The sequence below is a fragment of the Nomascus leucogenys genome, chromosome 22a (genome assembly GCF_006542625.1).
Source record: "Nomascus leucogenys isolate Asia chromosome 22a, Asia_NLE_v1, whole genome shotgun sequence".
Lineage (NCBI taxonomy): Eukaryota > Metazoa > Chordata > Mammalia > Primates > Hylobatidae > Nomascus > Nomascus leucogenys.
Genome location: NC_044402.1, coordinates 103,820,387 through 103,846,582, shown reverse-complemented (window position 1 = coordinate 103,846,582; position 26,196 = coordinate 103,820,387). Strand labels below are relative to the sequence as shown.

Sequence of the window (26,196 nt, the reverse complement as noted above, 5' to 3'; positions counted from 1 at the left end):
TGTTTTAATAATATGCTTCCAAAAAATGGATAGGATAACAGCAACAAAGCCAGGGATGGAATTTCTTTAAAATTTACCAGCCCTAAAATACATAACATAATCCATGTTAAGAACCAACCCTAATACTGCCTTACAGATATGATGAATGTAGTAAAAATTAGTATACTACTTAATATTATATTGTCCTTTTAATACAAAAAAGTGTCTGACACTATATATTCCTAATCAATTAATATCTTGTTTTTGAAAACATTTGACATTTAGAAAGAGTGGGTTATTACTTTGTTTTGTTGAAGTTATTTCTCCCCGATACAGAGTAGAGTCAATGGAATTCCCATCCTCGGATTACAATTCAGAGTAATTTGGGAAACAGTTCAGTTACATTAAAGTAATAGAGGGTTGAGACCAGTGGACACAGATTGAGGTAAAGAGCAAAACCAACAGAACAGAATGGAAGCAAATAAAATCAAGCTCATTTGTGAGAATCGCAAAAATAAGGAATTCAAGATGGAAGACAGCTAAGAAATTATCTAAACAGTCCTATCTTACAGATGAAAAAACTTAAGTTCAAAGAAGTCAAATGTCACACAAGTCAGCAGAAGAGTCAGGGTAAAACCGAGATGCTCTGATCTTTTTCAGGCCAATCCTATTCAGCGTTCATTTTCGTTAAAATGGACGAAAGGGCTAGGAGGCTGAAAGGTGGTAAAGTTCTTACCCAGGCAATGGGGAAAAAAATACTAACGGGAAAAGAAACTGAATACCCTAGATAACTAGTATCTACTAGTCCTAAACAACTCTACCCTTACAACTCTTGAGGCTTATTGCCATTCCAATAAATGTGTGATCTTGTCTTTGACCTGACTGAACCCTCCATTCCTTCAACTCAATCTTCTCTACAAACTCTCAGAATCTAGTATTTTTGCCTAAGTTGCACAAAAATCTGGTCTCAAGAACCCCCTGGTTCCCTCTAGAAACATACAATAGTTTTAATAATAATACAAGCATCATAATAAAATTTGACACTCAAACATTTGGAAAAAGTATTTTAGAGCAGGGGCTGGCAAACTAAGGCTCCATGCCAGAATGTGGCCCGCTGCCTGCTTTTATATGGCCCAGAAGCTAAGAATAGTTTTAACATCTTTAAATCGTTGTTAAAAAATACACACACAAAAAAGAAAACGTAATTAAAATGTCTCTCAAATCTGTCCACATCTCTATCCTTACATGCAATGTCATCTCTCTTTGCTGGGCATAGTGGCTAATGCCTGTAATCCCAGCACTTTGGGAGGCTGAGGTGGGAGGATCACTTGAGACCAGGAGTTCAAGACCACCCTGGACAACATCATGAGACCCCCATCCCCCAACCAAAAAAAAAAAAAGTACACACACACACACCACCCTGGACAACATCATGAGACCCCCATCCCCCAACCAAAAAAAAAAAAAAGTACACACACACACACAGAGAGAGAGAGAGAGAGAGAGAGAGAAAATAATAGGAGAATGACAACATACGTAGCCCACAAAATCTAAAATAGTTATCAACACATGGCCCACAAAACCTAAAATAGTTACCATCTGGCCTTTAATTTAAAAAAAAGTTTGCCAACCCCTGTTTTAGAGTATTTACTATTTGTTTTGTAAGCAGAAAATGTTTTCTTCTACACTCGAGAATAATATTCCAGTCTGAAGAATATCAAATAGTTTTGATATTCAACTGACTTTTTAAATAAAGAATTCTACCTGTAAACACAAGTAAAAAAAAAAATTTCAATCCTTGAGGCAAATGCTAGAAAATAAATTTTTAAAATTACTCTTATTTCTTAAATACAGACTCTATCAGCCTATTTCTCAGACTTGATCCTTTATCCAACATAATAATTTATATTCTGTATAAACTTAACAGCCACTGAGAATTGCAGATCTATTACCCCTCCAACTATTGCCCTCTAGACACTCAACTCTGAAAAAAGAAGGTTCGACGTATTCCTGACAGTTTTGACTGAGGCCTCTGTAATTTCCGGTTTACTAATCTCTATCCATTCTTCTGTTTTTTACTTAATCCATTAAAATAGCTTTAAAAGATAGCACTAATTGACCACATTAATTAAATGCCAATTTATATGATACTCCTAAAGAAAATGTTCTCAATAACTGAATTAATACATATACTCAAAATCTAGGGTGGCTGAGTATTCACCTTCCTCCTTGAGCTTGCTAACACTTTTCTACCAAAGTACTACAAAATTCTAAACAGAAAATAAATTATTATCCTTCATTGCTATTTGCTTGTTGTCATCATTTACCCACATAATCTCTCCTACTCTCCCCTAATGCCTAATAAAACTTGTTCCTCCTTTTTAGGAACTCAAATATACTAGTTTCTCTTCTATATTTGTTCTTTTTTTTAAAGTTTCTTTTTAACATCCTTTGCTAATGCTTCAAATATGGAAAAATTTTAGGATTCTCAAGAATAGATCTTGAAATTCTATATCACATTAGCAATTTGTCAACCTCACTCCTCCTATAGAAAACCAAGTTCAGGCCAGGAGTAGTGGCTTCACAATTGTAATCCCAACACCTCGGGAGACTAAGGTGGGAGATTGCTTGAGCCCAGGATTTCAGGACCAGCCCCAGCATGATGGCAAGACACTGTCCCTACAAAAAAATATATATATATATATATCAGCCAAGCATGGCACGTGCCTGTAGTCCCAGCCAGCTACTTGGGAGGCTGAGGCAGGAGGATCCCTTGAGCCCAGGAGTTCGAGGTTGCAGTGAGCTGCGATTGTACAACTACATTCCAGCCTCGGAAACAGAGCAAGACTTTGTCTCTTAAAAAAAAAAAAATTCATCTATTTCGTCATTTAAAATCCCATTGATTATTTCCTTCAGGAGGCCTTTCCCAACTGAATACCTTACACTCATTAAAATGCACCAATTTTTTTTTTTAACTTAAGATACACAATATAACAAGCAATAAATGATCTGTCTGCAGAAGTTTGTATAAAATGTGAAGAAACCCTTATAATGGCAAATTCAGATTTCAGATTAAATAATATTAAATAAGAAATCTCTCTAAATTGGTCTGATAAATTTTCAAAAATACCGTATCTGATTTTATTATCTGGACTATATTTGGTCTAGTTATACAAATTTGCTAAACTTTAGACTCTCAAAGACGGTTAGTTCATTTGAAAAGAGCCCTGAACTCTCAAGACATTAAAAAATAATAATAATATGCACATTTAAAAATTATTTTTATTCCAAAATAGTTCTAATCATTTAGGTCTAAAAAGAGTGTTAAATAATACTAAATCATTCAAATGACAAGAGTGCTAAAACAGAACATTTCAAAGATCTCTTCAAAAAAAGGGAGGCAGACCAAAATCTTTATCATTTTTATATTTTTTAAATACAATTTAATTGGTTTTTCACTGCAGTATTATTTTAAATGGCCCCAAAATATGGGAATGATTATGAAAGGTACAACATATACATGCAACATTATGCAGCCACTGAGAATGTTTATGAAGAACTTACAACATCAAGAGATTATGTTTGCTTTAACGCTAAGTTAAAAAAGCAGAACCCAAAATTCTATACCTATTCTATAACTGACTCTATTATAATCCTGGCTACTTTTTTTTTTTTGGAGACAGGGTTTCACTCTGTCTCCCAGGCTGAAGTGCATGTCATAATCACAGCTCAATACAGTCTAGACCTCCCCATGCTCAGATGATCCTCCCACCTTAGCCTCCCAAGTAGCTGGGACAACAGGCGTGCACCACCACACCTGGCTAATTTTTGTATTTTTGGTAGAGAACAGGGTTTTGCTATGCTGCCCAGGCTGGTCTCGAACTCCTGGGCTGAAGCAATCCTCCCACTTCAGCCTCCCAAAGTGCTGGGATTACAGATGTGTGCCCAGCCCACAGTTACATTTAAAAAAAACTACTTACAGGAAAAAGCATTACAAGGAGCTATACCAAAATATTAACAGTGAAAAGCTTGGGAAGTGGTAAAATGGTTTATTTTTCTACTTTTTTTCTTCTTTTACTGGGTTTTCATGAGTATGGCTTTTATAATGAAGACAGATTAACGTTTTTTAAAAAACTTTTACAAGCCCATGAAGTGATACATCTTTTTTTTAAGTTATATATAATAAAAATAATTTTGTAAGGTTTGCTACTCTTTCCATTATTGCAGGTATGGTACCATCCCAGTAAACATAAATCCTACCAAAAGAAAACAAAATTTTTGAACAAACCACCAATCTATCAAGTTTATCTTTTTAAATTGATAAAGAAGTATGAAATTTGTTTTAAAAAAAAAAAAAGGCGGGGGGAAGAACGAAGTTTCATTATAGGGCTGATTATGTTACCATGACAACTGAGTTTTAATAAAATTCATTATGATTTACTTTCCTATCAAAATCACAGAGAAGATAACCATCCCACAAAAAGACAGAATCTAAAAACAATCTAAGTTTCTATTTTCCAAATCGTACATGTGCGTTAACTTACATAATAAAAGCTGCCAGCATTACAGACAGCCTGTGTTTATTATTAAGGGTTCCTCATAGGCAAATAGGAAAATATTGTGGTCTCACTTGTGAAATATGATTGATTGAAGATTCCATCCTTCGTAGCTGGGATGCCTGGATATCCAGCATCTGCAGGACATTGTTGGCCAAGGTGTTTATCAGATAGGCAACACTTGCTAAGGATTGGGTGGTGTAGGCCTTGGTTTCTTCTAGGGCTCTCTGCTTATCTGCTGACTAGGAAAAAAAACAAACCAGTGATCATTAATTCAAAGATAACCCATTTCTAGCAAACTAACCTACCAAAAAACTCATCACAACTATTCTGCTGAGTCCACTAGAAAGTAAAAAAACTAATCCACCAGAATTGAAAACTACTGGTATCACATAAACCCCAAACCAAACTATTGCCTGAACTCACTAATGTTTTCATGTTGGAAAGACACATCTTTGTACAGATGCAAATAAAACCCTAAAGCCATTACCTAGAAAATGAGATCCAATGGACAATTTGAGCAATGGCAGCAAAGTATATACTGCTTGGAAAGGTAGCACTGATTTGAATGTATAAATTTTGACACACTTTTTTCTGCTTTTCTGAATTCCTCTTTTCCATTCACTCTAATATGTGAAATGTGTCCATAACATAATGTCTGATTAAAGTGATAATGTTTAACCCTATACGAGCGTCCAGGAAAAAAAGTTTTTAAGAAAAAAATTATACATAATATGATAAATACAATGGTAATAATAATTATGATAAACTAAAAGTAATAAAAGAATCCTTCCTTCCCAAACATTGTAAGTGTTATAACCCTACAAGATGTAAATTGCCATGTTGCCCAAGCTGGTCTCGAACTCCTAGACTCAACTGATTCATTGGCCTGCCTCGGCCTCCCAAAGTGCCAGGATTACAGGCATGAGCCACCATGGCCAGCTAAACATTAAGTAATTTTTAAAATAAATTAAGTTGACACATGCAGTCAGACTCATTCTTCTTTTCCATTTTAAAATTAAGATTTCTATCCATTAATGACGTCTAAGAAATACTATGACAGTTTATCTATGAACATGAAAAAACCAATATGGAAAAAAAACACAAAAAGTAAAAAAATTTAAAAAACATAAACAAACAAAGATAAAAATACAAACAAAGTCCTGTAAGGATTAAGATAACAGCCCCGGGTGGGCACGGTGGCTCACGCCTGTAATCCCAGCTCTTTGGGAGGCCGAGGCGGGCAGATCACGAGGTCAGTAGATTGAGACCATCCTGGCTAACACGGTGAAACCCCATCTCTACTAAAAATACAAAAAATTAGCCAGGCGTGGTGGCAGGCGCCTGTAGTCCCAGCTACTCAGGAGGCTGAGGTAGGAGAACAGTGTGAACCCGGGAGGTGGAGCTGGCAGTGAGCCAAGATCATGGCACTGCACTCTAGCCTGGGCAACAGAGTGAGACTCTGTCTCAAAAAAAAAAAAAAAAAAAGACAACAGCCCCAGAAAACATGTAGCCTGAGAGAGATAAATATTTTTCCTGATCTTGATCCCACAGAGTAAGGCTTTACTCAATGAAATGGAAATAATAATATTCAATTTTGTAAAAAATTTATAGATGGCTTAGCAATTATTTTCATTAATAGAAGAAGCAAACAAATCTGGTCCCATCCTCTATAAAATAAAAGTAACAGAAAATGTCAGGAGGAAATTCTAAGGATCAGTGCTACAATGAAAGAGAGTATGTTTGTTCCCCCCCCCCAAAAAAAAAGGTGACACGTTCATTCAATATAATCCACAAGTATCTACCATATATACAAAACATTGTGCTCAGAGCTGAGCAATTTGAAAACATTGTATCTGCTTTCAAGGACTTACTACGGGAGAAGATTCATATAAATTACTAAGGTGAATTAAGGTGAATAAAAATAAAATACAGGCAAAATAAGAGTAACATGATGAGCAGTATGAAGAAAAAGCAGGTTGAGAATATCAGTGATGGCAAATGTTCACTCAGATTTTTAACCAATTTTTTTTTTTTTTTGAGACGGAGTCTCGCTCTGTCGCCCAGGCTGGAGTGCAGTGGCGTGGTCTCGGCTCATTGCAAGCTCCACCTCCCGGGTTCACGCCGTTCTCCTGCCTCAACCTCCCGAGTAGCTGGGACTACAGGCGCCCGCCACTGCGCCCGGCTAATTTTTTGTATTTTTAGTAGAGACGGGGTTTCACCGTGGTCTCGATCTCCTGACCTCGTGATCCGCCCGCCTCAGCCTCCCAAAGTGCTGGGATTACAGGCGTGAGCCACCACGTCCGGCCAGATTTTTAACCAATTTTCAAAAATTGAATCCTTAACAGACTCTACACAGCTAATTCAGAAAAATAAAAGTAATTCTCAGATTATTTGTCCTGTATGTATTTTCTAAATCAGTATACCATTTCAAGACAAGTCAAATAAATGTGTAAAAAAAACCATATCCCCACTAATCTTCAAGTAAAATTTTCAGTAAATTTCTACTTCATTATTACTTTTACCAATAACCAAAACAGGTCCACACTGGGGACCTGTAGCTTTACCATAAGTGAAACACTATAAACAACCATATATAGAATTTTTTTTATTTGTAAAAAGCCTCTGTCTTGGCTTCCAAATCATGACACTAACAATAAAATTATAACATTCATAAATCTAAGTAATTTTTTCTTAGCCATTAATTTTACTGCCGATGTATTACCAAAGGGCATCTTGGAGATGTCATCTCCATCATTTTCCCCACCAGCTTTCAATTATTGTGTTACGAAAATACATTTTCAAATTTATAGCTACCCCTAAAAATGCTCCAATATAGCAATTCTGGAACCACTTCAGTATATGACTGAAGCAGTAATCTGAAACACCTGAGACTGACACTATGAAATACAACTCTCTGGCTTCATACCAACACCTTGGCCAGGCACAGTAGCTCACAAGGTCAAGAGATCAAGACCATCCTGGCCAACATGGTGAAACCCCATCTCTACTGAAAATACAAAAATTAGCTGGGCATGGTGGTGTGCACCTGTAGTCCCAACTACTCAGGAGGCTGAGGCAGAAGAATTGCTTGAACCCCGGAGGCGGAGGTTGCAGTGAGCAGAGATCGCACCACTGCACTCCAGCCTGGGCAACAAGAGCAAAACTCTGTCTCAAAAAAATAATAATAAAAAAAAAAAATACCAACACCTCAAGGGCTTCAATATTTCACTCTGAAGTTTTACAAGTTCCACTACATTTGTAGCTTTAAATTACACAATAATGAAATAAGAAAAAGGTACAGACAAGAATATTCATGTTCATGAACTCATTTAATGATGAAAGAGAAAAAGCATGAGGCTGACTAAACAATACATTCATACAGTACATTAATGCAGTAACTTAAAATGGTATTACTATGCATTACTGCTATGTAAAGGTATCTACGATATAACTAAGTGAAAAAAAGCTGGTTACAAAGCATCTTGAACATAATCCTCATAATTCTGTATGTGCCTGTGTGTAAATATGAGCACAAGAAAAATGTCCAAAAAGTAAGCTCCAAAATGATAACCTAAGTTTTCTCTGAATGTTGGAAATAAAGTTGATTTGGATTTTTAAAATGTTTTCAATATGGCTTACTTTTTTTTCAACTTGGGCACATATTACTTCCATTATCAAAAAGAGTAAAGCATAACGCTGGCCAGGCGTGGCAGTTCATGTCTGTAATCCCACGACGTTAGGAGGCTGAGGCGGGAGCATTGCTTAAAGACAGGAGTTCAAGACCAGCCTGGGCAACATTGTGAGACCTCAACTCTACAAAAATTTAAAAATCAGCCAGGCATGATGGTGGACCCCTGTAGTCCTATCTACTAGAGAGGTTGAGGTGGAAGAATGACTTGAGCCCAGAAGCCAAAGATGCAATGAGCCATGATCATATCACTGTACTCTGGCCTGGGTAACAAAGCAAGACCCTGTCTCTCGAAAAAAAAAAAAATTAATTAAAAAAATGTATGTGCATTAATAGAAAAGAAACTTAAAATTAAGTAGTCTATCCTAGCCAACTATAAGGAATAATTATAAAGCATAAGAGGTCCAAAAGATTTTTAAATCTTTCTGAAATGTATTTTACATTTGCATGCTTGTCAAAAAGTTATTTGGGGCTCAACGGTCTTTTCTTGTTATTGCCAAGTTCAAGATGAAGTTTAAAGGACCAAGGTTGCCGTTCGTTTACCTGCTGTATGGATAAGTCAGTTCAATGGTGGTTCAGTGGTAGAATTCTCGCCTTTCATGCAGGAGGCCCGGGTTCAATTCCTGACCCATGTACAAGTATCTTTCCCTGCCAGGCACAGTGGCTCACACCCGTGATCCCAACACTTTGGGAGGCTGAGGCGGGCAGATCATTTGAGCTCAGGAATTCAAGAGTAGCCTGACCAACATGGTGAAACCCCGTCTCTACTAAGAATGCAAAAATTAGCTGGGTGTGGTGACAGATGCCTGTAATCCCAGCTACTCAGGAGCCTGAGGCAGGAGAATCACTTGAACCCAGGAGGTGGGGGTTGCAGTGAGCCAAGATCATGCCATTACACCCCAACCTGGACGACAAGAGCAAAACTCTGTCTCAAAATAAAATTTAAAAAAAAAAAAGATGAATGGATAAAGAAAATATGGTACAGGCCAGGTACGATAGCTCACGCCTATAATTCCAGCACTTTGGGAGGCCGAGGTGGGCAGATCACCTGCGGTCAGGCATTTGCAGATCACCTGCGGTCAGGCATTTGATCCCAGCCTGACCAACACGGTAAAACCCTGTCTCTACTAAAAATACAAAATTAGCCATGCATGGTGGCACATGTCTGTAATCCCAGCTACTTGGGAGTCTGAGGCAGGAGAATCGCTTGAACCCAAGAGGCAGAGGTTGGAGTGAGCCGAGATCGCACCATTGCACTCCAGCCTGGGCAACAAAAGTAAACTCCGTCTCAAAAAAAAAAGAAAAGAAAAGAAAATATGGTACATATGCCCAATGGAGTACTATTCAGCCATAAAAAAGAATGAGATTCAGTCATTTGCAACAACATAGATGGAACTGGAGGTCATTACATTAAGTGAAACAAGCAGGCACAGAAAGATCGCATGTTCTCACTTACTTGTGGGAGTTAAAAATTAAAACAATTGAACTCATAGAAATAGAGAGTAGAAGGATGGTTACCAGAGGATGGGAAGGATGGGGGAAAATGGGGAGGTAGGAGGAGGAGGTAGAGGGAAAGATAGGGAGGTAGGGGAGTGGGGAGTAGGGGGAAAGCGAAAATGGTGGAGGTAGGGGTAAGTGAGGATGGTTAATGGATACAAAAAATAGAAAGAATGAGTAAGACCTAGTATTTGCTAGCACAACAGGGTGATTTCATAAAAAATAATTTAATTTTACATTTTAAAATAACTGAAAGAGTATAGTTGGATTGTTTATAACACAAAGGGTAAATGTTTGAGGTGATGGACATCCCATTTACCCTAATGTGATTATTACACATTGTATGCCTGTAACAAAATATCTCAGGTAACCCATAAATATATACACCTACTCCTATATACTCACAAAAAAAAATTTTTTAATGTAAAAGCATTTAAAATACTGCCAGGTGCACTGGGCCACACCTGTAATCCCAACACTTTGGGAGGCCAAGGCAGGCAGATCACTTGAGGCCAGGAGTTCAAGACCAGCCTGGCCAATATGGTAAAACCCTGTCTCTACTAAAAATACAAAAAATAGCTGGGCATGATGGTGTATTCCTGTAGTCCCAGCTCCTCAGGAGGCTGAGGCAGGAGAATCGCTTGAACTCAGGAGGCAAGACTGCAGTGAGCTGAGATCATGTCACTGCACTTCAGTCTGGGCAACAGAGTGAGACCATCTCAAAACAAAAAAGTATTTAAAATATAGGCTAGGTGTGGTGGCTCACACCTGTAATCCTAGCACTTTCGGAGGCCAAGCCAGGTGGATCACCTGAGGTCAGGAGTTCAAGACCGGCCTGCCCGACATGGAGAAACCCCATCTCTACTAAACATATAAAAATTAGCCAGGCACGGTGGCCCACACCTGTCGTCCCAGCTACTTGGAAGGCTGAGGCAGGAGAATAGCTTGAACCCAGGAGACAGAGGTTGCCGTGAGCCAGGATCGCGCCACTGCACTTCAGCCTGGGCAACAGAGCGAGGACCCAGTCGCAAAATAAATAAATAAATAAAATAAATAAAATACCAGTAGAAAAAACAAAATATTCAAAATATAGTAAAACTCAATATTTAAAATGTAGTGGGACCCAAAGTTAACATACTCCCAATTACATGAATGTGAATATAAAGCAACTACCCCCAGAACCTCCAAACAACATGACCTTGTACTGCTATATTAGAAGTTATTAAAAGAAAATAAATGTTCACAGTGAAAGTACAGGTTATTTTATCTAACATTATATATTCCTCTTATAATTAAAAACAATTTTTCAATATCATTATTTCATGCTTAGATGAAAAACAGACCACAACATCACATTCTGGATGCCACATTATCTGTACTTCACTTGTTTCAGTACAAAAGTTTTTTTTGCCACAACTGTGGATATGAACTAGCTGAGCTACTGCCAGAATAACTGAGATCACAGGAACTATGTCATCCAGGGTCCAGCATACAAATGAACTAGAAATATATTACTATGCTGATCAACTGCAGAGCTCTTTTCTTTCCAAACTGATCTGTCAACAGCAGAACTCATTAGAAATGTTTCTTCTAATAAACAAAAAGTTATTTTTAGCTAAATCTCCTGAGGATTCATGAAGGACCACAAGCGAAGTAATTATTTTTCACTAGCCTTCCTCACTAATATAGTACAATCACTCAAAATTTCAATTCCTGCAAACTTAGCACAGACACAGCTTTGAGAAAGGGTACCTCGCTCAATAAATGACACTATAAGACACAGGACATCATTCAATCTAGGCAAAAGGATGGAGAATGTCTACGTTAATGGCCCTTTTAAATTTTCCTGTATTTGCATAGAACAGTCATGTTTTAAGTAGAAATAAAGAACTGTCTGGTTGAAAACAGGTCATTCTTCATCTGGTTTTATTGCCATGCAACACAACAGGCTCTGCCTTTCTCCTTTTTTTTAGTTTTCATTCTGTTTTCCTTAGCATTCTGTCAACTTCTGTACTGTCTCCTAAAAAAAAAGAAAATTCAGTGCAGCAAACTGTCCCCTGCCACAAAAAAATTCAGTGCAGCAAACCACCATTATAGAGAACTTTTTTCTTTTCTGAGACAGGGTCTTACTATGTTGCCCAGGTTAGACTCCAACTCCTGGGCTCAAGTGATCCTCCTGCTTCTGCCTCCCAAGTAGCTGGGACGAGAGGCACACACTATGACACCAAGCCAAACATTTTCTTGTTCAGCATCCATTACTGTTCTCTAGTAACAGAATTTCACTTTCATATGGTGATTTAAGCCCGAGAATTGACTCCCATCCCCTCAGGAAGGGACACATGACCCAAGCCTGCCAAAAGTATACCAACCTGTTGGCCATGGACAGGCTAAGGCACTGACTCAAGACAGGCCAACAGGAGACTTCTCTGGGACTTTTCTAACAGTAATGGAAAATTTTATTTCAAGCAAGGATTGCTGTGGCAGCCAGACACATATATTCAGATCTCCTTTCAAGAGAATATGCTTTACAAAGCACTGACAGCCATCAGCCACACCTGTGGAGCTAGTGCTCGTGCTGAGGCCACGCTTCTCCTCAGTAATGTATTACTCTTGAATAAACAGAGCATAGGTCATCCTTGAAAGTTGTTACCCTAATTTTGGTCCTTGCTGATTTCATAAATGATATTAGCAACAGCATAAGAGTCAAAGGAGACTAAACAAGAGTCCCATTTAACCTTGTGTTGATTCAATGTTCTAAACTCAGAAGTTTCCTGATCTTGGAAAGCCATGTCCCTAAATATTGGTAGAATCTCTGGTTTGCCAAGCAAACTTCTTTTCTGCACGCTGGGCTTCTCACTCATCATCTGTTGTTTCACAGCTAGGCCATATCTTGAGTCCCAGTTAGACTGATCTCTAGGCAAACGTCACTTACTAGCCTGAATCAGGTCATTCCAGGTATCTAAATTCTCCATTTTGGCCTTCTTGCTAAACTGCTTCTTTAGCCTGTTCATCTCTCTCTATTCTTACCATCTCTGTCCTCCACTACTTACACTGCTTTAATTCTTCTTACCTCATGTTTACAGTGCCTCAACTGTTCTACCCCAAACCACCAAATGTGTTTCCCTTCATCATATCTCATTTCCCCTTTCCAGCTTCTCAAAAATCTAAGCCAAATAATCTGCTCCACCCAACACTTTGCCTTGTGTTTAAAGCATTCCTCATCCTCTTACCAATAAGAACCTTTATCATTGATAACCAACCTCACATGACAACACAAATTGTTTTTAAATTATTTTGAAGTTTTTTTTTAATCCTAAAATAAAATAGACCACATTAACTAACTTTAAAAGGCCTTTAGGGTACAACTGCTTAATTTTTTTTTTTTTTTTTTTTGAGATGGAGTCTCGCTCTGTCACCCAGACTGGAGTGCAGTGGTGCAATCTCGGCTCCCTGCAACCTCCACCTCCCAGGTTCAAGCGATTCTCCTGCCTCCTGAGTAGCTGGGACTACAGGCATGCGCCACCACGCCCAGCTAATTTTTGTATTTGTAGCAGGCACGGGGTTTCACCATGTTGGCCAGGATGGTCTCAATCTCTTGACCTCATGATACACCCGCCCCGGCCTCCCATAGTGCTGGGATTACAGGCATGAACCATCACGCCCGGCCAAAACTGCTTAATTTCTAAATATTCATTGCTATAGTCTGAATTTTTGTGTCCCCCCGCCAAAAAAATGTACATGTTGGAACCTAACTCTAATGGTGATGGTGTTAAGAGGTGGAGCCTTTAGGAGGTGATTAGGCAGAGCCTTCATGAATGGGATTAGTGTCCTTATAAAAGAGGTCCAAGGGAGCTTGTTTGTTCCTTCTGCCAAATGAGGACACACAGAAGGCACCATTTATGAGGAACAGGTCATCACCAGACACCAAATCTGCTGACGTCTTGATCTTGGACTTCCCAGCCTCTAGAACTGCGAGCAATAAATCTCTGCTAAGTTACCCCAGCCTAAGATATTTTGTTTTAGAAGGACCAATGAACTAAGACACACACATTTATGTACTTGCACATATTTGAATATAACCTGTATATTGTCTAACTACAACAGATTAAAAAAATATTGATTCTTTCACATTAAGCAAAGTACAGATTTGGGATCTTTGTACATTCTACAAATGAGAGAAACTACAGGCTGAATACTCTAAATTAAGACATCACTCATAAGAACTCAAGTGAAAATGTAATCAGTGAAAATTCTATCAACTTGGGAATTAGAAGTCTTCAGTTCATATGAAAATGAATGAAAATATAAAGGCATATATAAAAAGACTGATTATGTTATTAAAAAAAACCTTAATGTGCCATAGTAGATCACATTTGTCTCAGAAGCATCTTGATTAAAAAGGAAAACAAAATGCCTTCTCTCCATCCCACAACCCACAGTCTGACCTACGCTAGGGAAATTCCAATATTTGGCCCACTTTAGGCCCACAGGGATTTTGTTCAAGCAATAGGACCATGACATAGATCCCTCCCTTGATTTTTCTTTTGTTTTTATTTTTGTTTTTGTTTTTTGAGACAGAGTCTCACTCTGTCACCCAGGCTGAAGTGCAGTGGCACGATATCGGCTCACTGCAACCTCTGCCTCCCAGGCTCAAGCAATTCTTGTGCCTCAGTCTCCAGAGCAGCTAAGATTACAGACATGCACCATTACCCCCAGCTAATTTGTGTTTTGTTTTGTTTTGTTTTGTTTTGTTTTAGTAGAGATTAGGTTTTGCCATGTTAGCCAGGCTGGTCTCAAACTCCTGGATTCAAGTGATCTGCCCACCTCAGCCTCCCAAAGTGCTGGAATTACAGGTGTGAATCACCGTGCCTGGCTGGATTTTTCAAACTGATTCTAAAAGAGAGAATGCTTTTGTCTTCTGATGTCAGAACTATTAATATACAAGGCCCAAAACACATGAAAGGATATCTCACAGAAAATGGAGTATGCCCGTCTGAAAGGATGAAGCCAACATGCATAAAGAAGCAGAAATGAGACACAGAATTCTCAAGGTGTTTGAGTTCCTGATTCCAGTGATTTCTGCTCCTTCACATGGTTTAATTAATAACTAATAAATTTACATTTTGTTGTTTAAGTTTGTTCAAACTACATTTCTGGCTGGGTGTGGTGGCTCACACCTGTAATCTCAGCACTTTGGGAAGACAAGGCAGAAGAATCACTTGAGGCCAGGAGTTCAAGACCAGCCTGGGCAACAGAGAAAGACCCTGTCTCTACAAAAAATTAAAAAAAAAAAAACAAAAAACTTGCCAGGCATGGTGGCATACACCTGTAGTCCCAGCTACTTGGGAGGCAGAGAAGGGAGGATCACTTGAGTCCAAGAGTTCAAAGCTGCAGTGAGGATGTAGCGAGCTATGACTTTACCATTGCACTCCAGCCTGGTCAACACAGCAAGGCCCTGTCTCAAAAACAAACACACACACACACACAAACAGGCCAGGCACAGTGGCTCATGCCAGCTTCAGGAGGCTGAGGCGGATGGATCACAGGAAGTTAGGAGTTCGAGACAGCCTGGTCAATATGGTGAAACCTCATCTCTACTAAAAATACAAAAATTAGCCAGGTGTGGTGGCCCACGCCTGTAGTCCCAGCTACTTGGGTGGCTGAAGCAGGAGAATCGTTTGAACCCAGGAGGCAGAGACTGCAGTGAGCCAAGACTGAGCCACTGCACTCCAGCCTGGGCAACAGAGTGAGACTCTGTCTCAAAAAAACAAACAAACAAACAAACAAAAAAAACCCCAAAAACCAAATTCAGTTTCTGTCACTTGAGATCAAAGAATCCTAAAATTCTTTAAATTGTCCCTTTTAATCATTTAACATATACCAGCTTCAGTTCTCAATAACATGACACTTTTAAAATACATTATATCATCTGCCTAGACAATATATGTATAGACAAACTGGAAATAACTGAGGCAGGTTAACTTGATATTCACATACACACCAAAAGTGTCAGAGGAGCATCTGAGAAAAAGGAGGTTACTTAGAAATAAAACAAATGATCAGAGGTTAATCTTCGTGAGATTCAGAACATAAAGTCACCTGGGTATTTGCTACATTTGTGGTTGACTATTTTGAGTAAAACCTATCACATTAAAGCCTTAAGTGAGGTTTCTAGAAATGCTGTGGATATTAGAATGGATAAGGGCATCTGAGTTATTGTTCTAGCTCTGCTACTATCTTACTTGCTCTTAAATAATTATACTCCCAAGGACTCAGTTACCATATGTTATATTAAAAGGACTGGATTTTTAGGTCATTTTCAGCTATAAAATATCATGATTCTTTCCTGGAACACATTTGGAAGTTGGTCATTTTAGACTGGACTATATATGCTTACATAAAAAGTAACAAATCACAAATTTTATATCTATTTTATATTAGGAAAAAATTGAGTTTGGTAAGAAACCTAACATGAAACTTGCTTTTTAAAAACAGACAAAAGTTTTAAAAACACTTTCCTCACTATTTGAAGAAGTAACCGTTTTTAAGTTTGTTTTTTTACTCATTTGCCTTTAACATTCCCAATGCTTTCCGTCATTCCCTCCCCCACAAAAAAGACATGGACAATGTGAAGTATACACTGTACCATATGTAAGCATGAAGGTTCTTATAATCCTTACAATACATCATATTACCTAAAAAAAAAAAATTGTGTAAAGCCAAAAACTTTTAGAAATAACTGCATTTTAAAATATGCTGCCGAGTGTGGTAGTTCATGCCTATAATCCCAACACTTTGGGAGGTCGAGGCAGGAAGATTGCTTGAGCCCAGGAGTTCGAGACTGGGCAAAATGGCGAGACATCATCTCCACAAAAAATTTAAAAATTTGGCCTGGAATGGTGGCTAACGCCTGCAATCATAGCACTTTCGGAGGCCAAGGTGGGCGGATTGCCTGAGCTCAGGAGTTCGAGACCAGCCTGGGTAACATGGTGAGACCCTGTCTCTACTAAAATACAAAAAACTAGCCGGGCGTGGCAGCATGCGCCTGTAGTCCCAGCTACTTGGGAGGCCTCTGAGGCAGGAGAATTGCTTGAACCTGAGAGGAAGAGGTTGCAGTGAGCCAAGATCACGCCAATGCACTCCAGCCTGGGCAACAGAGCGAGACTCCATCTCAAAATAAATAAAATAAAATAAAATAAAATTTAATTAAATTTAAAAATTAGCCTGGTGTGATGGCACATGCCTGTGGTCCCAGCTACTTGGGAGGCTAAGGCATGAGATCCCAGGAGTTTGAGGTCATAGTGAGCCATGATTGCAACACTGCCCTCCAGCCTGGGTGACAGAGCAAGACCTTGTCTCAAAAAAAATACAAGTTAATTTTTTCAGACCTGAAAAGTATGTCTCCACTAAGTGCACTCATTAAGAGCGCAGTACAATTAATGAAAAAGACCCATAGGAAGGATCATCATCATGAGGAATAAATGATTCTTTAAGCTTTCAGAGAGAGAGAAAAAACTATATACAAAGAACTGAGAATCAAAACAGTACTTGACTTTTCAAAGGCAACACCAAAAGCTAGGAGACAATAAACTAAAAGAACGCCTTTACAATCTGGGGAAAAAAATATTTCCAACGTATAATTCTACATCTAGTCAAACCAGCTAGTGAAAGTTGAAGATTTTCAGCACACCAGGGGTTTCTTGGTGGTTTTTTTTTTTTTTTTTTTTTGAGACAGAGTTTCGCTCTTGTTGCCCAGGCTGGAGTGCAATGGCGTAATCTTGGCTCAGGCAACCTGTGCCTCCCAGGTTCAAGCGATTCTCCTGCCTCAGCCACTCGAGTAGCTGGGATTACAGGCACGCGCCACCACGCCTGACTAATTTTGTATTTTTTTAGTAGAGACGGGGTTTCTCCATGTTGATCAGGCTGGTCTGGAACTTCAGACCTCAGGTGATCCGCCCACCTCGGCCTCCCAAAGTGCTGGGATTACAGGCATGAGCCACTGCGCCTGGCCTCTTGGGTTTTTTGTTTTTTGTTGTTTTCTTTTGTTGAGACAGGGTCCTGCTCTGTCGCCCAGGCTAGAGTGCAGTGGTGCAATGACAGCTCACTGCAGCCTCAACCTCTCAGGCTCAAGCAATCCTCTAGCCTCAGCCTCCCAAGTAGTCTGGACTATAAGCATGCACCACCACGCCTGGCTAATTTTTATTTTATTTTTTATTTTTAGTAGAAACATCTCACCATGTTGCTCAGGCTAGTCTTCCCACCTGAGCTCCAGCAATCCTCTTACCATGGCCTCCCAAAGTGCTAGGATTACAGGAATGAGCCACCGCACCCAGTCTTCTTTTTTTTAACTTTCCATGTATTCTTTGTCAGGAAGCACCAGAGGATATACATTGTCAAAACGGAGAGCCTAGAAAGAAGAAGCATGGGATCCAGAAAATAGGATCTACATCAAAGAGGAAAAGGGAAATCCAAGGTTGACAGCAAAGGAAACTTTTGAGATGACAGCTGAGAAGCAGGACTAAAATGTTAATCCAGACAATCCAGATTGGAGAACGGCAAAGGGGACATACTTATGTCTTCTGGTGGGGAGGAGGGATGAAACTGACATTAGAAGACAATTTTCCATAGGTCTCTGCAGTCATGTGAGCAGAAGTACTGACTACCTTTATTCCACACCATCTTTTCCAGAATGTTTATATCAAAAACAGTCCCTCTGGAGCAAAGGGCAGGCATGTTTACAGACCAATATAAAAGATTTAGGTTACCTAAATTCAGGGTTCTTCCCTGTAATACAACCTTTGCATATACAAGTATCACCTGGGCCTCTTCTTATCACACTATGTGAACTGGGGCCTTGGGAACCAGTGTAGTGGGAGAAAATGCTAATATGCTGGCTATTACTGTTGTTGTAATAAAGTCCTACGCCTTTGACCCAGAGGTCTCACGTCTTTTGCCACAGCATCTATGAAACTCCCTGGCTAACCTGTTAACTTCCAGATAGGGTAAAAATTCAGTCCCTTCGAAGGTCTTGACAATTGGTAGATTACTGGTACGTTTCAGTAGGTTCATATAAGATTCATACATCCAGAGGAGAGTTTAGAGATGAATTAAAGATAGATTCACAGGTAACTACGCAAGTCAAAAAAAATGAATTATTAGCGCCAAGGAAAAGAAAAAATTTAAGAAGTCTAATTGGCTGGGTGCAGTGGCTCACACCTGTAATCCCAGCACTTTGAGAGGCTGAGGCGGGAAGATCACTTGAGCTCAGGAGTTTGAGAAACACGGCGAAACCCTGTCTCTATAAAAAATACAAAAATTAGCAGGGCATTGTGAAGCGCGCCTGTAGTCCCAGCTACTTGGAGGCCAAGGTGGGAGGTTGGCTTGAGCCCGGGAGGTGGAGGTTGCAGTGAACTGAGATAGCGCCACTGCACTCCAGCCTGGGCAACAGAGTCAAACCTTGTCTCAAAAATAAATAAATAAATAAAATCTAATCACAATCCACTCTATGCTTCAGCTGTGATTACTTATATAGATATAATGGATACAATGAATAAATCTAAAAGTTGCTAAATCTACGTTAGGAAGATACGAAGAAATGTAAGAAAGCTAAGTTACCATATCTCATAGTAAAAATGTCTGAATCTCAAAAAATAGCAATAGGGGCATATCACATGGACATATGGAGATAAATACCAGAAGAAACAGATAAGAGTTTAAAGTACCTCTGGGCCTGGCATGGTGGCTCACGCCTGTAATCCCAACACTTTGGAAGGACAAGGTGGACAGATCACTTGAGGTCAAAAGTTCGAGACCAGCCTGGCCAACATGGTAAAACCCCATCTCTACTCTATAAAAATATAAAAACATTACAGGAATGAGCCACCAGCCAGGCATGGTGGCACATGCCTGTAGTCCTAGCTACTCAGGAGGCTGAGGCAGGAGAATCACTTGAGCCCGGGAGGCAGAGGTTGCTGTGAGAAAAGACCATGCCACTGCACTCCAGTCTGGGCGACAGAGTGAGATTCTGTCTCAAAAAATAAATAAATACATAAATGAAGCGCCTCTGGACAGAGGGAAATTAGAGGTAAAAGAGGTACTCTTTTTTTGTTTTTATTGGGTATCTAATAAAACTGCAATGTTGAAAATAATCAAATCTGTGCTACTAAATATGGTAGTCACTAGCCACATGTGCCTATGAAGCACTTGAATGGTAGCTAGTGGAAATGCAAAATGGAATTTTAAATGTAATTTTAATTCAAGTTTAAGTAACCATGAAAGATCAATATACAAAATCAATTGTATTTTTATATGATAATTGTAATCTGAAAAAAAATTACAAATTCCATTCACAATAGAAAAAGAATAAAATATTTAGGAATAAATTTAGAAACAGAAGTAGAGTCATGCATCACTTAACAAGGATACATTCTGAGAAATGTGTCATTAGACAATTCTGTTACTGTGCAAACATCACAGAGTAAACTTCGCAAATCTGGATGAAAGAGCATACTACACACCTAGGCTATATGGTATAGCCTACTGCTCCTACATGACAAACCTGTATAGTATGTTACCATACGGAATACTGTAGAGAATTTTAACATAATGGTAAGCATTTGGATATCTAAACATAGAGAAGGTACAGTAACAACACAGCATAAAAGATAAAAAATGGTATACCCGCATAGGGCACTTACCATGAACGCAGCTTACAGGACTAGAAGATGTCTGGGTAATAGGAGGGCCTAGGACATTACTGTACAGTACTGTAGACTTTAAAAACACTGTGGACTTATGCTATGCTAAATTTATTTCTTAAATTTTCTCTCTCCAATAATAAATTAACCTTTACTGTAATTTTTACTTTATAAACTTTTGACCGTTGTAATAACAAATACAGTATGCAGCTGTACAAAATTTTTTTCTTTATATCCTTTTCTCTTTTTTCTATTTTTAATTTTTTTTTCTTTTTTAACTTTTTTTGTTAAAAACCGAGACACACACATATTAGCCTAACCCTACACAGAGTCAGGATCATCGATATCACTGTCTTCCACCTCCACATCTTGTCCCACTGGAAGGTCATCATGGGCAGTAACACATATGGAGCTGTCATTTCCTCTGATAACAATGCTTTCATCTGGAATCCTCCTGAAGGACTGCCTGAGACTCTTTTACAGTTAACTTTTTTTTTAATAAGTAAGAGTAAACTCTAAAATAAAAAGTACAATATCATAAATACATATACCAGTAATAATCTTTATTATTATCACTGTAACCTTGAACTCCTGAACTCAAGCAGTCCTTCCATCTCGGGCTCCCAAAAAGCTGGGATTATAGGCATGGGGGCAGCACTGCACCCAGCCTGGAAAACCAGCTGCTACATCTATATGTGTATCTGTATGCCAGTAGCACAGTGTCTTTATTATTGTACTTTCACAGTTTTAAAATTGTGATGTGTGTGTCTTCCGCCTTTGCTCTTCTATAATGACTAGCAGCGAAGTAGGTTTGTTTACACCAGAATCACCACAAACACAAGAGTAATGCATTGTGCTACAACATTAGGACGGCTACCATGTCACTAGGTGTTAGGAATTTTTCAGCTCTGTTATAATCTTATGGGACCACCATCATATATGCTGTCCATCATTAACCAAAACATCATTATGCTGCGCATGACTGTACGAGACTGAAACACAGAAAACTGGCTGGATGCGGTAGTTCATTCCTGCAATACCAGCACTTGGGGAGACCACAGTGGGAGGATTGCTTGAGGCCAGGAGTTTGGGACCAGCCTGAGCAATGAAGTGAGCTGCTGGCTCTACAAAAAATACGAAAATCAGCTGGGCACAGTAGCACGCACCTGTAGTCCCAGAAAACTGGGAGACTGAGGCAGGATGATCACTTGAGTACAGGAGTTCAAGGCTGCAGTGAGCTATGATCACACCACTGCATTCCAGCCTGCATGACATACCAAGACCCCATCTCTAAAGGAAAAAAAAAAAAAAACTAAACACTGAAAACTACAAAACATCATTGAAAGAAATTTTAAGATGATGTAAATGAAAAGACATCCATGTTCATGGATCAGAAAAGTTACTATCATTAAGATGGCTCCCCAAGTTTATCGACAGATTCAATACAATTACTGTCAAAATCCCAGCTGCCTTTGTGGCAGAAATTAACAAATGATCCTAAAATTTATATGGAAATTCAGGGGCTATAGAATAGCCAAAATAATCCTGAAACGGAAGAACAAAGGTAGAAGATACACAAATCACAATTTTAAAACTATAAAAGTACAGTAATAAAAACGCTGAAGTACTGGCATACAGATAGACATATATATCAATGGAATTCAGAGTCCAGAAATAAAACTGTACATTTATGGGTAATTTTTGACAAAGATGCCAAAACAATTCAACGAGGGAAAGAAAAGACTTTTAAACAAATGGTGTTGGGTCAACTGGATAGTGACATGCAAAAGAGTAAATAAGAACCCCTACTTTACAACATATGCAAAAATTAACTCAAAATGGATCAAAGATCTAAATGTAAGAGCTAAAACCATAAAACTCCTAGGAGAAAATCTTCAGAGACTCTGGATTAGGCAATAGTTTCTTAGATACAACACCTAAAAGTATGCATACACACACACACACACACACACGCACGCACACAAAACACACAACAAAAACAAAGAAAAGGCCAGGCACAGTGGCTCATGCCTATAATCCTAGCACCTTGGGAGGCAGAGGCGGGTGGATCATGAGGTCAGGAGTTCGAGACCAGCCTGGCCAAGATGGTGAAACCCCGTCTCTAATAAAAATATAAAAATTAGCTGGGCACAGTGGTGGGCACCCGTAATCCCAGCTACTTGGGAGGCTGAGGCAGGAGGATTGCTTGAACCCGGGAGACAGAGATTGCAGTGAGCCGAGATTACGCCACTACACTCTAGCCTGGGCGACAGATTAAGACTTCATCTTAAAAAAAAAAAAGAAAAAGAAAAAATAGTAACCAGATGTGGTAGTGTCTACCTCTAGTCCTAGCGACTTGGGAAACTAAGGAGGCTTGCTTGAGCCCATGAGTTCCAGATTACAGTGAGCTTATGATCATGCCGCTGCACTCCAGCCTGGGTGACAGAGACTAACCCTGTCTCTTAAAAAAAAGAGACCATTGGCCAGGCGTGGTTGGTCACGAGGTGAGGGGGATCACCTGAGGTCAGGAGTTCGAGGCCAGCCCGGCCAACACGGTGAAACCTCATCTCTATTAAAAATACGAAAATTAGCCGGGCATAGTAATGCATACCCATAATCCCAGCTACTCAAAAGGCTGAGGCATGAGAATGGCTTGAATCCGGGAGACAGAGGTTACAGTGAGCCGAGATAGCACCACTGCACTCCCACCTAGGTGACAGTGAGATTCTGTCTCAAAAAATTTAATTGAATTTAAATAAAATAAAGACACAGTCCATAAATGCTGACAACAATGTGGAGAAACTGGAACCCTCACACACTGCTGGTGGAAATGTAAAATAGTGCAACTACCTGGGAAAACAGGCTGGCAGTTCCTCAAATGGTTAAATATACAGTTACCATATGATCCAGCAATTCTACTCTTAGGTATAAACCCCAAAGAAACAAGCACATATGTCCACACAAAAACTTGTACATGAATATTTATAATGTTATATGTTATTATTCATAATTGGCAAAAGGTGGAAAAATCAGAATGTCAATCAACTGACAAATGGGTAAACAAAATGTGGTATTATTTATGTACTAGAATATTATTCAGCCATAAAAAAAAAAAATGAACAGCCAGGCACAGTGGCTCACACCTGTAATCCCACCACTTTGGGAGGCCAAGGCAGGCAGATCACCTGAGGTCAGGAGTTCGAGACCAGCCTGACCAACGTGGTGAAACCCTGTCTTTACTAAAAATACAAAAACTAGCCAGGTGTGGTGGCACGTGCCTGTAATCCCAGCTACTCGGGAGGCTGAGGAAGAAGAATCGCTTGAACCTGGGAGGCGGAGGTTGCAGTGAGCAACGATCGTACCATTGCACTCCAGCCTGGGAAACAAGAGCAAAACTCCACCTCAAAAAAAAAGAAAGGATATCACTGGAAAACATGGCAAAATGTTAATGGAGACTTCAGGATTAGACAGTGGAAATATATCAATATTATTTCCTGATTGTTATGACTATTTTGTGATTAATCAGGAAAACATTCTTGTTTGTGGAAAAAACACACTAAAGTGTTCAAGAGTGATAGGGCACCAGCTGGGTTCAGAGGCTAATGCCTGTAACCCCAGCACTTTGGGAAGCCAAGGCAGGCAGATTGTTTGAGTTCAGGAGTTGGAGACCAGCTTGCGCAACAAGGCAAAAGCCCGCCTCTAAAAAAATACAAAAAAAAAAAATTACTCGGGCGCAGTGGTGCATGCCTGTAATCCCAGCTACTCAGGAGGCTGAAGCAGGAGAATCACTTGAACCCAGGAGGTAGAGGCTGCAGTGAGCCGAGATCACACCATTGCACTCCAGCCTAGACAATGGGAGTGAAACCCTGTCTCAAAAAAAAAAAAAAAAAAAAAAACTTCAGCAAGGTTCAGGGGGCTTTGTACTATTTTTAAAAACAATTTTTAATTAAAAATACAAGAAACTTGGGGTGATAACAATGTGTAGATTCATCAATTGTAATGATGTACCACTCTGGAGAAGGATGTTAATAACTGAGGCGGCTGTACATATGTGATGGGAGGAAGAAAATACATGAGAAATCTCTGTACCTTCTTCTCAATTTCACAGTGTAAACCTAAAACTGCTCTAAAAAGTAAAGCCTATTAAAAAAATAGTAAGAGAAAATAAACTCCTCATTTCACCCAGGTGGGGTGATATTACATTATTGTTGAATGTTTTTAATTGAGGGAAAATTTCCATTAACTTAACTATCATTAAATTTTGGCTTATAAATCTACTTTTAATTATCCTGTCAACATATAATTGACCATATGAAAAATAACTCTTTCATAGCTGCATCATGTAAAAAGGCTTGTATATAAATTACGCACGTTTTCCACCATTGCATCTTAAGCTAATTACCTCCTGCATGCTTCATACCAATTAGAATGATCACTGAGTTTTGAAAAACTCTTCATGTTTAATGTGGGAACTATTACTCCCTAGGAATAAATAAACTTTGAAATACTAAGCTGAACCTTTAATACATTTATTTTCACATAAAATATTATTATTTTGAGACAGAGTCTCGCTGTGTCCCCCAGGCTACAGTGCAGTGGTACGATCTCTGCTCACTGCAACCTTCGCCACCCGGGTTCAAGCGATTCTCCTACCTGAGCCTCCCGAGTAGCTGGGATTACAGACACCCGCCATCATGCCCAACTAATTTTTGTATTTTTAGTAGACACGAGGGTTCACCACGTTGGCCAAGCTGGTCTCGAACTCCTGACCTCAAGTGATCCATCCACCTCACCCTCCCAAAGTGCTGGGATTATAGGCATGAGCCACCTGCGCCCAGCCCAAATCATTTTTTTCATGCTTTATTTATCACCTGGTTAATGATCAAATCCTAAATATCTAGAAAGCATTGAAACTGCAGGATTCTGAAAACATTACAAAAGGTTAATCCTACATGTAAATGTTCCTGAAACAACTGCCAGGCCTTAGACAAACTGCCAAACCAAAAAGCCATTAATTACCAAGACCCAATAACTAAACAAGCAACTACAATTTCCCAGCTGGAAACCTAAGTGTCATAACAGTTATGTGTTGTATAATACACAGTTTGCCCGTGCAGAATAAACCTACAGTATTATAAAAATATCTCAATCCTTATATCATTTCTATTTCCTGTTCTCTAAAACAGAAACTATTTTGTTATCTCTCATCTCAGCTGCCCAGAAAGGCTTGGCACATGGTGGAGATTGATAAACGTCTTGTCAAATTGAACCATGAGTTTCCAATGCACATTTTCCTTGGGTGGTAATGTCATCATGCCATTTACTACATGCTACATGTACTAGCTACTACATGCTAGAAGTATCTTCATAACAAGAATCACAAGTTTACTGATTTTTTTCTAAATTCCTACGCCACCAGAAATTTCACACAAAAGAACAAAAGATTAGTTGAAAAGCAGTGCACCTTTATCTACGAACAAAACTTGCATAAATTGGGAGTCAGGATATCATCCTTCCCATTTTCACATGGAAAAATAGAGCAAAAATGAATTACTCAACTCACCTCTATGGTTTGACCAGAGACCAAACCTATCACTTCCTTGCTTTCTGTATGATCACTCATTACCCTGTTAGGACATGCAATGGCTCCAATAAAACCAACTGCAACACAAAAAAGTACCTGATGCACATGTTAGGGCAATCATCATAGTCTAATAGCTTAGTTTCAACTCTATTATATGAAACTCATGCAAGAACACAAAGTCCTTCCTAAATA

At 39.1% G+C, this 26,196-nt stretch overlaps 1 protein-coding gene across 25 annotated transcripts in view; it reads right to left on the bottom strand.

Moving 5' to 3' along the window:
• Positions 1-26,196, bottom strand: part of ABI2 (abl interactor 2) — a 112,771-nt gene that overhangs the window by 65,457 nt on the left and 21,118 nt on the right. For 24 of the 25 annotated variants that reach the window (XM_030802827.1, XM_030802831.1, XM_030802838.1 and 21 more), the window contains exon 2: positions 4,610-4,777. In XM_030802827.1, coding sequence (XP_030658687.1) covers positions 4,610-4,777 — 168 coding nt within the window. Of the gene's footprint in view, positions 1-4,609; positions 4,778-26,196 lie in introns of those variants that run through there. The other variant, XM_030802852.1, reaches the window with a different exon arrangement.